Consider the following 10,424-nt stretch of genomic DNA (forward strand, 5'->3'; position numbering starts at 1 on the left):
TATCCTAGAGCTCCCTCTACAGACAGTCCCTGAGTTGTCAGTTCTAAGATTTTTCAACTTTATTACGATAGGTTTACCAGGATGTAACTCCATCGTAAGTCAAGGAGCATCTGTATTTGAAATACATTTCATTACAAATTATTTTCCTGAACACTCTAATGCAACAGCTGTTATCAAGGTCTCCAGGGACCAGACCCTTGCCAAACTCAACTGTCAATTCTCTTTCCTCATCTTCTTCAACTCGGGGACATGTGACACAGCTAATCCCTCTCTCTCTCCATCTTGAAATATCTTTTAAAGGCCGGGCGTAGTGGTTCGCGCCTGTAATCCCAACAATTTGGGAGGCCGAGGCGGGTGGACCACTTGAGGTCAGGAGTTTGAGACCAACCTGACCACCACGGTGAAACCACGTCTCTACTAAAAATACAAAAATTAGCCAGGCATGGTGGTGCGCACCTGTAATCACAGCTACTCAAGAGGTTGAGGCAGGAGGATCGCTTGAACTCGGGAGGCTAAGGTTGCAGTGAGCCGAGATCACACAACTGCACTCCAGCCTGGGTGACAGAGCAAGACCTTGTCTCAGAAAAAAAACAAAAACAAAAACCAATAAAAGTCCTTGGCCGGGCGCGGTGGCTCACGCCCCTAATCAGGAGTTCAAGACCAGCCTGGCCAAGAGGGTGAGACCCCATCTCTACTAAAAAAAAAAAAAAAAAAAAAAAAAAAAAAAAGCACAAAAAAACAAACTACAAAAATAAGCGTGGCGCGGTGACCGGCGCCTATAATCCCAGCTACTCGGGAGGCTGACGTAGGAGAACCACTTGAACCTGGGAGGCGGAGGTTACAGTGAGCCAAAATCGAGCCATTGCACTCCAGCCTGGGCGACAGAGTGAGACTCCGTCTCAAAAAAATAAAATAAAATAAAATAAAAATAAAAAATAAAAGTCCTTAACACGGCCCACGAGGCTCCATGGAATCTGGCCCCAGCCTGTCCACTCAACTTCATCTATTACAATCTGGGCACTCAAAATATGGTCTGCGGATCGGCAGCATGGAAGTCACCTGGGAGCGAGTTAGCACTGCAGCTTCTCAGACCTCCCTCTTCATCTGCTGGATCAGAACCTGAACTTTTTAGTTTGAGCAGAGCGTCTCCCAAGCTTACAAGCTTCCCCTTCACCCTGATTTAGCCATAAGGGTATTTCATATTCCTCACTTGCCGTTCTTGGGAGCTGACCAGAAGTACTTGCAATGCGCGCAGCTACAGGCAAATACGCACCGACGCTTGCGCAGGCGCACTGCGCCCCCGTCGGAGCGCTCCTATTTGAGTACGCGTGCGCTCAAAGCACCGGCGAAGGAGGCAAGGCCTATTTGCCGGGCTGTCCCAGCTAGGGGTGGCCAGGACCTGAAAGGAGGAGAGGGGTTTCCGCTTCCGGCAGGAGTCGGAAGTCACTGTCTCCCGGGTGAAGGGAGCTTTCGCAGCTAGAGAAGGTGAGTGCCGGTGCGGCTCGTGCGAGTGGGCGTTGGGGCCGAGCAGGACTGGGAGTTCCTCGACTCCGTGCGTTTACGGGGTCCTGGAGGAGGCTCCTGGGACCTCGAACTTGGGGGAAGGCAGGTCGGGGAGACTGACTTCCCCGGACCCCAGCCTTCCCAGCGCGACAACCGGGACGCCTGGCTCCTCCGGGCGGCCGTCGGGAGGCGATGCCGAAGCCTTAGTGAGTCTGGAGGAACAGCCAACCCTCCACCTCTTGGGTCCCAGCAGATTCGGGGGATGACTCCTCTACCATCCCCTTTTGGCGCGCTTGGACTTAACGTTGTCACAGGACAGGTCGAGGCCTCTGCAGTCCCTGTACACGCCAGACCCCATTCATGGGATGGGGGGACTGTAGTCCCTGGGCAAAATGAGCTCCTGGGGCTCATCCGTAGATTTTGTGTAGACTTTTTTTTTTTTTTTTTTGAGACAGAGTCTTGCTGTCTCTCCCCAGCTGGAGTACAGTGGCGCGATCATAGCTCATTGCAGCCTCGACCTCCTGGGCGCAAGCTTCCCACTTTAGCTTCCTGAGTAGCTAGAACTACAGACTCGGGGCTAATTTTTGTGATTTTGTAGAGATGAGAGGTCTCACTATGTTGCCCTGGCTGGTCTGGAAGTCCTGGCTTCAAGCGATCTTCCCACCTGGGCCTCCCAAAGTGATGAGATTACAGGCGTGACCTCCCAAAGTGATAGAGTTACAAGCAAACTGATTGATTGATGTATTCAATAGTGGTTATTGCTGAGCACGATGGCTCATGCATGTGATGCCAGCACTTTGGGAGGCCGAGGCGGGAGTATCGCTTGAGCCCAGGAGTTACAGACCAGCCTGGGCAACATGGTGGATGCCCGTCTCTACAAAAAATACAAAAATTAGCTGGGCATGATGCTGCGGCTAATTTATATTTCAGAGGTAGAGGGGCGGGGGAGGATCGCCTAAGGGATGTCTGAGAGAAAAAGGCATTGAGGATGAATCCAAGGTATTTTTTGTTTGTTTCTTTCTTTTTTGAGAGGAGAGTCTTGCTCTGTCGCCCAGGCTGGAGTGCAGTGGCGCGATCTCCGCTCACTGCAAGCTCCGCCTCCCGGGTTCACACCATTCTCCTGCCTCAACCTCCCTTGTAGCTGGGACTACAGGCGCCCGCCACCACGCCTGGCTAATTTTTTGTATTTTTAGTAAAGACGGGGTTTCACCGTGTTAGCCAGGATGGTTTCGATCTCCTGACCTCGTGATCCGCCCGTCTCGGCCTCCCAAAGTGTTGGGATTACAGGAGTGAGCCACCACCCGGCCGAATCCGTTTTTGATTTGATTATCTGGAAAGATGGAATTGCTGTTACCTGAGATGAGGAAGACTGTGGAAGAGCAGGTTGGAGTGTCAGGGGATCGGTTTCTGACATGTTATATTTAGTATTAGGTGGAAGTTAGACATCAGGTGGAGGAGTGACTGAGGCAGATAGATCAGAGTCTGCAATTCAGAGGACAGACTCAAGGCTGGAGAAGCAGGTGTCCTCAGTGTAGAGCAGGCACCTAAGACTGGGTGAAATCTTCATGTAGGTGATTATAGCCAGAAAGGAGAGGATCCAACAATTAAAATCATGGGCTCTTTGCTCTATTGCCCAGGCTGGAGTGCCTCGGCTCACTGCAACCTCCGCCTCCTGGGTTCAAGTGGTTCTCCTGCCTCAGTCTCCCAAGTAGCTGGGATTACAGGTATGCACCACCACGCCTGACTAACTTTATATTTTTAGGAGAGATGGGGTTTCACCATGTTGGTCAGGCTGGTCTCGAACTCCTGACCTTGTGATCTGCCCACCTTGGCCTCCCAAAATGCTGGGATTATAGGCATGAGCCACCGCACCTGGCCCAAACTCATGTGCTCTCTTCATGAGAGCAAGTTGGCAGACAGGCAGGAGCATAGGAGACTAGCAGGAGCCACCAGTGAGGCAGAGGACAGGGAGCACATGGGGTCCTGAGAGCCACATGTGCTTTCAGGGGGGGAAGGATCCCTCAAATCGGAAGACTGCCATTAGGATTTGCAGTATAGAGCCACCAGTGACCTAAGTTTGGAGGCAAGGGGCGTAGAGAGATGGACAGGAATGCAGATGGCTGTACACTAAAACAGCCTGCAAAGAAATGCATCATAGCTGGAAGAGGATGAAGAGACTTTCTTTTTTTCCCCCTTTTTAAATGAGGAGAGAGGTAATAACAAGTGTGCGAGAGTGATCCAGTGGAGCTGGAAAATTTGATGTTGCTCAAAGAAAAGGGGATGGGAGCCAGGGCAGAATGAACAAATTGTTTTTGCAGGAACGTACTTCCATAGTAAAGGAGGCATGCCAAAGCTGGGAGTGGTGGCGCACGCCTGTTGTCCCAGCTACTGGGTAGGCTGAGGCCAGAGGATTGAGGCTTCAGCAAGCTGTGATCATGCCACTGCACTCCAGCCTGGGCAACAGAGCGAGACCTCATCTCTTAAATAAATAAAGACGGTGGGTGGATGGCTGAATGAGTTGGTCCTAGGAGCTGTCTTTGGATTGCTTCTATTTACTCAGTGAATTGGAAGCATCACAGTTAAGAGCTGGGGGTGTTGGCCAGGTGTGGTGGCTCACACCTGTAATCCCAGCACTTTGGGAGGCCGAGGCGGGCGGATCACGAGGTCAGGAGATCGAGACCATCCTGGCTAACACGGTGAAACCCCGTCTCTACTAAATATACAAAAAATTAGCCACACGTGGTAGTGCACACGCCTGTAGTCCCAGCTACTCGGGAGGCTGAGGCAGGAGAATCGTCTGAACCCGGGAGGCAGAGGTTGCAGTGAGTCGAGATCACACCACTGCACTCCAGCCTGCGCGGCAGAGCAAGACTCCGTCTCAAAAACAAACAAACAAACAAACAAAAAGAGTTGGGGGTGTTACATAGGAAGTGATCAGCAAATAATGAATGAAACTCCACTGTTTATTCTGGAAGATCCTGGCAGACTGCTGACCTCCCCTGCCACAGAGGAACGATGCTAGAACCAGCAGTCGTGTGTGTGTGTGTGTGTGTGTGTGTGTGTGTGTGTGTGTTGGAGGAGGTGCCATAGGAGGCTCAGGGATGGCAAGCACGGTGCCCTGACCACCGTGCCTAGCAGGGGAGTTGGGCTCGGTGGTAACTGCTGCTGTTTCCCCACCCACCTGCCTCCTGGACATCTGTTCCTAGATATCCCTCTGCCACCCAACCCCATCATTTTCTTCAAAACCCTGTCCTTCCTCTGTGTTACACATCAGAGAATGATGCCACCTTCTCCCCCTAGCCACTGTGTCCCCACCACAAACCTGGGAGTCATCCTGGATTTTCCTCCTCTCGTCATACTCACTCACTCCGCTGCCATGACTCCTCTGTCTCTCTCGCCCTCTGCCATCTCTACCCCAACAACCCTGTCCTGGCTGTGCCTTTGTCTTCATCCAGATTGTGACTCACACCGCAGTCCCTCAAAAGCCCAGGGTGACTTTACCCTTTCACGCCTTGTAGCTCCCAGTAGCTCCCAGGATCCATCCAAACACCCAGAACCCTCCCACCTGTCCCTCCTCTCTCCTCCACCTGCCAGGGGACAGACAGCTGCCCCTGACCCTTCACAGTGTTCCTCTACTCGGAGGTACTTGTTCCCACTTCTCTGCCCTGCAGTCTGTCATCTGGATGGAGGCCATCAGATGCCCTGAGTGTCACTCTTCGTGGATGGTATTTACATGTCCCTTGACAAGAGGAGCAGCCAGTATAGAATCACCAGCTCCTAGGCTCTTAGGCTCCACCCAGCCCTGAACAGCTGGCTTGTCTTGGAGTCTCTTGGGCCACCCTCCCCAGGAACAGTGGCTTCCTTGTATTGGCGCCAGCGATGATGGGCCCGCTCTGTGCAAAGTACTTACCATTCCTGGTGTCAGCCTCACAAGTCTCCTCTGCGATAGCAACCTTATTTCGATCTTTTTTTTTTTTTTTGAGACGGAGTCTCGCGCGATAGCAACCTCATTTCAATCTTTTTTTTTTTTTTTGAGATGGAGTCTCGCGCTGTCTGTCGCCCAGGCTGGAGTGCAGTGGTGTGATCTCGGCTTACTGCAGTCTCCGCCTCTCGGGCTCAAGTGATTCTCCTGCCTCAGCCTCCTGAGTAGCTGGGGTTATAGACGCCCGCCACTACGCCCAGCTAATTTTTGTATTTTTAGTAGAGATGGGGTTTCACCATGGTGGTCAGGCTAGTCTTGAACTCCTGACCTCGTGATCCACCCGCCTCAGCCTCCTAAAGTGCTGGGATTACAAGCATGAGTCACCACACCCGACCTTTTTTCCTTTTTTTTTTTTTTTTTGGATGCAGGGTTTCATCCTATTGCCTAGGCTGGAGTGCAGTGCCTGGATCATAACTCACTGAAACCTGAAACTCCTGGGCCCAAGCGATCCTCCCATCTCAGCCTCCCAAGTAGCTGGGACTACAGGCTTATGCCACCATGCCTGGCTAATTTTTAATTTTTTTTTTTTTTTTTTTAGAGATGAGGCCTCACTCTGTTGCCCAGGCTGATATCCAGCTCCTGGCATCAAGTGATCCTCTCACCTTAGCTTCCCAAAGTGCTGTCTGGAATTACAGGTGTGAGCCACCATGTCTGGCCTTGTCTCTGTTTTATGGATGAGGAAACTGTGGCACAGAGAGCTTAAGTAACCTGCCCAGGTCATGCAGTAAGTGAGAGAGATGGGGTTAGAGCCTCCGCTCACCCCTTCCATCCAGAGTGGGACAGGGGATTTTCCTCCTGTATCAGGACTGAGGGCCTCGTCGCTCAAGGGCAGAGGCCCCAGGACCATAGTGCAAGTCCCAGACCCTCTTTCCGGCCTGCTTTCTAGAGCATTGAGCGGGGGGCTGCGTGGTTTCCTCAAACCACTGACATCTGCCACTCCCCACAGGCTCATCCACCTGCAGACATGGGGCGCAGAAAGTCCAAACGAAAGCCGCCTCCCAAGAAGAAGATGACGGGCACCCTCGAGACCCAGTTCACCTGCCCCTTCTGCAACCACGAGAAATCCTGTGATGTGAAAATGTGAGTGGGGAACGGGGCAAGGGATCCATCCTCCCCACCACCTCCTCCCCGCTGTTCTCCATCCTGCCCCTTGCCTCCCTTGGGGAAGGCGTCATCACCCACAGGCCCTGGGTGCATTGCTCACCAGTCCCTTCTCTTGGTCTGTTTCAGGGACCGTGCCCGCAACACCGGAGTCATCTCTTGTACTGTGTGCCTAGAGGAATTCCAGACGCCCATAACGTGTATCCTTAGAAACCTGGGCTTTTTCCAGAGGATGGGGAGGGGGCTGGAGTCCGGACCCTGCTCCTCTGGCCCACTGTGTGCCCTGGTGCAGGGCCAAGGCCGTCCAGAGGAACAGGTGCCACCTACTGATTTATGTGGGGTGAGAAGGTGCAGGGCAGGGTTCCAATGCCAATGATCACCCTTGACCTAAGCGTCTCAGATCTGTCAGAACCCGTGGATGTGTACAGTGATTGGATAGACGCCTGCGAGGCAGCCAATCAGTAGCAACACAGAGGACCCACCCCCTGAGCAGCCCCGCCTACTGTGGACCCAGCTGTTTGGTTCTGGTCCAGAGACATTCCAGGGGTCCAGGGTGTGGGTCCTGGGCTGTCACAGCCCTCTGTGTGCGTGTGTAGAGTGGGCGTGGGTGTGAGTGGGTGTGTGTGCCAGTGTGGAGTGGATGTGGGTGTGTGTGTGGCTGCACGTGTCACTGGGGTGGCCGTGAGTGTGTGTTCATAGATACGCAGTGGTGGCGGGTTCCTGGGCCTGAGGGGCCCGAACTGACCTCTCTTGGCTCCAAAAGCCTTTGCTGTGTTCCCTTCTTCAGCCCCTGGTCCCCCAGCTTTGGGGCTCTGGCTCCCCCCTGGGGGAAGTGGGGGGCTGTTTACTGATATCCTGAACAAGGGAAGCCCAGTAGAGGCTGGAACTGGACCTCTCCAGCCTCCTCACCAGCACCGTGCCCATCTCAACTGGACTTCCCGCCCTCCTTCTCCACCTTCTAGTGCCCGTGGCCTGGGATTCAAAGCCACCGTTCCCCAGGTCCCTGGGCTGGGCCCTGACAGGGAGCCGCCCCCCTCCCCATGCTAACAAGGAAGCCCAGTTTTGTGTTCAGTTGCTTTTGTAGAGGAAGCAAGGGCTGGGGTGGGGACAGCTGTCAATCACAAGCCCTTAAATAAAGCAGCCAGCGCACATCCCTTGCTGTCTGTGATGTCTTGGGTTCTGCGTCTGCCTTGTCACCAGAAGAAGGAGAGGGGACCTGAGGTTCCAGCGTTTGGGAGGTGGCCTGGTGGCGCATGTGACCAGCCCTTCACACCGCCCAGCATTTTATTCAGTCAGTAAGCATTCAGGGTGGTGGAGCAGGCAGACATCTGGCCAGATGCTTACAGCAGTCATATTAGGAAATGGGGTAGGTGAGACAGAACAGGTGGTCAGAGGAGGCTTCTGGGAGGGGCAGGCTGAGGTGGTGACATTGTAGGGCCACCTCTAGCCAGATGCTGACCTCTGGCCTTGCCTGCATCACCCCAGTGTCCTGACAGCCACCCTGTGGGGCAGGTGCCAAGCTAACCCCAGGGTCAAAGATGAGGAAACTGAGGCTAGAGGTGAAGGAGGTCACTGGCCCAAGACCCTACAGCCAGAAAGTGGCACGGGGGATCTGAACCCAGGAAACCAGGCTCCACAACTTACAGTCTGACTTCTTGTGAGCCCAGAGTCCAGGCTGAGGGACCAGCTCACAGGCCGTCCTGGAGGTAGTGGGTGGAAGAGGGACACTGGGAAGGGAAACATGAAAGGGACCTTTGTCCAAGGGTGGTGAGGACTCTCAGAAGGCTGGTGTGGGGGCGGGATGTGCGTGGCTGATGGGGAGCACCTGAGGGCTGATGTCCCCTCAGCTGGTCACACCGGTGACAAGGACCACAACACCCAGCAACCTGGGGCAGTGCCGGACCCTCCACCTGGCCTCATGAGCCCAGGTGGCAGGTGACCTGTGCTTCAGAGTCCTCGTTGCCACAGTGCAGGGGACAAAAGCATCTTCTTCCTGGAGCCATGCTAAGGATGGAAATGCCAGACATGGTTAGAGCAGCTCTGGGGCCCACCCAGGGCACGGACGAATGTGAACAGCCGGGGGAGACACTGAGCTGGCCCGGAAGCCCTGGCTGCCAGACTGGGCTGCTGCATCTGGCCTGTGCGCCGCCCCCAGGCCCACTCTGCCATGACACGTCTTCCCTGGTGACCCTGCCGCCTCCGAGATCCCAGGTAAGGTCCGCTAGCCCTGGCAGGCGCCAACAGACATGGGCAGTGTGGTAGACAGGCACCTAGGTTTAAGATGGTGGCCCTCTGGGATCCAACAGAAAGGGGACTTGTTCCTCTGGCACCCGGGGCCCTTCCTGCCGCCTGCCCACCCCCAGTCTCAGAGGCTAAGTGCTAATATGGTGCTGTTTTCCCGAGGAGGCAGGGCCCTGGGCCAGGCCGGGATCCTCCTCAGCATAGCTTCCCTGCGCCGGCCCTGGGGGAGCAGGACTTGTGGTAGCCAAGCCAAGAGCGCCTGGAATCCGGTTTACGAGGCCCCAGGGGCTGCGTGCGTCTGTGCGCGGGTCTTCTGGTGTCTGCCTCCACAGGTCTCCACGTTCCAGCCTCAACCCCTGCCCTCCCTGGGGAGAAGACAGCTCCGTGCCCCGCTCCTCGCTTCTCTGCCTCCTCTCCTCCTCGAAATCCTGATGGGTGCGGACCTCTCCCTCCTCCCGGGGATAACAGGGTCCCCTCTGAAACATGAGGAGGTTGAGGCCCTGGACACAGCCTTTTAGGGTCCCGGGTTGGCAGGCTTAGCCTTAAGAGGGCTGAGAGTGGGCGGGGTGCACAAAATTAACCGTGCCCTTTGGTGCCCCGTGCTAGTCGGTAAAGGGCCATTGCCCTGGCTCAGAAGTGCCTCTCTCCCTGTCCCCTTTCCCCTCCTCACAGTCTGGGGCTAAGGGGTTCACCCTGCCCACAGGCCCACCAGGACCCCTACTTGTCATCCTTTCTCTATTGATACCTGGTCTTTACCAGCGATTAAACATGTAGACTATCACCCCATCTGGGGGTGTCATTTCATGACCACATGAGGCTCACTGTCCCCATTATTTTGATGGGAAAACAGGTCTGGGGAGGGGAAGTGACTGCCTGAGGTCACCCAGACAGTTGCTCTGTGATTCACATGCCATCCAGCCTGTCCCAGTACTCAGGCTCTTTGTCACCACCATCCACAAGCCTCTGGGAGAGCAGTGTGGGTCATGTGTGTGTATGTGTGTGTGTGCATTGACTTTCTGACTGTGCTTTTTTTTTTTTTTTTTTTGAGACGGAGTCTTGCTCTGTTGCCCAGGCTGGAATGCAGTGGCGCCATCTTGGCTCACTACAGCCTAGACCTCCAGGGCTCAAGCAATTCTCCTACCTCAGCCTCCCAAGTAGCTGGGACTACAGTCATGCACCACCAAGCCCCGCCAATTTTTGTATTTTCAGTAGAAACAGGGTTTCACCATGTTGGCCAGTCTGGTCTTGAACTCCTGACCTCAAGCAATCCTCCCACCTCAGCCTCCCAAAGTGCTGGGATTACCGGCATGAGCCACGGTGCCCGGCTGGCTATGCCTTTTTTACATGTCGTGAGGAGTGTGTACTGCATGTGTGTGCGTATCTGTGTGTGAAAGGGGGAGTGTGTGTGTGTGGTGTGTGGACTTTGCATGTGGGTGTGATGGAGTGCCTATCCTGTGTCTGAGTGGCTACAGTGAGGTGTGTGTCTTAGGGTGCTTGTGAGTGTGTATGTGCATCTTAGGGTGTGTGTGGGCACGTGTGTCTGTGCAGATGTGTGTGCGGGATATGGAGCGTATCCAAAACAGAGCAGCTCTGAGGC

At 54.5% G+C, this 10,424-nt stretch overlaps 1 protein-coding gene across 2 annotated transcripts; it reads left to right on the plus strand.

The window, feature by feature from the left end:
- Positions 1-1,305: 1,305 nt before the first annotated feature.
- On the plus strand, positions 1,306-7,740 carry ELOF1 (elongation factor 1 homolog). Of its 2 annotated transcripts, none has more exons than XM_003914939.2 (4): positions 1,306-1,485; positions 6,432-6,565; positions 6,716-6,786; positions 6,987-7,740. In XM_003914939.2, the coding sequence occupies exons 2-4, from the start codon at positions 6,450-6,452 to the stop codon at positions 7,049-7,051; spliced, it is 252 nt and encodes an 83-aa protein (XP_003914988.1). In that variant the 5' UTR covers positions 1,306-1,485; positions 6,432-6,449; the 3' UTR covers positions 7,052-7,740. The 2 variants fall into 2 exon arrangements, with proteins under 2 accessions (XP_003914988.1, XP_003914989.1); XM_003914940.2 differs by lacking the exon at positions 1,306-1,485 and adding an exon at positions 1,510-1,709.
- Positions 7,741-10,424: the final 2,684 nt, after the last annotated feature.

This window comes from Papio anubis, chromosome 20 (assembly GCF_008728515.1).
Source record: "Papio anubis isolate 15944 chromosome 20, Panubis1.0, whole genome shotgun sequence".
Classification (NCBI taxonomy): Eukaryota; Metazoa; Chordata; class Mammalia; order Primates; family Cercopithecidae; genus Papio; species Papio anubis.

Excerpts from the sequence above, each read along its gene's own strand:
- ELOF1 (XM_003914939.2), top strand. The coding sequence starts at position 6,450 with ATGGGGCGCAGAAAGTCCAAACGAAAGCCGCCTCCCAAGAAGAAGATG. Across the intron at positions 6,566-6,715 it reads AAATCCTGTGATGTGAAAAT|GGACCGTGCCCGCAACACCG; the intron begins GTGAGTGGGGAA and ends GGTCTGTTTCAG. Across the intron at positions 6,787-6,986 it reads ATTCCAGACGCCCATAACGT|ATCTGTCAGAACCCGTGGAT; the intron begins GTATCCTTAGAA and ends TAAGCGTCTCAG.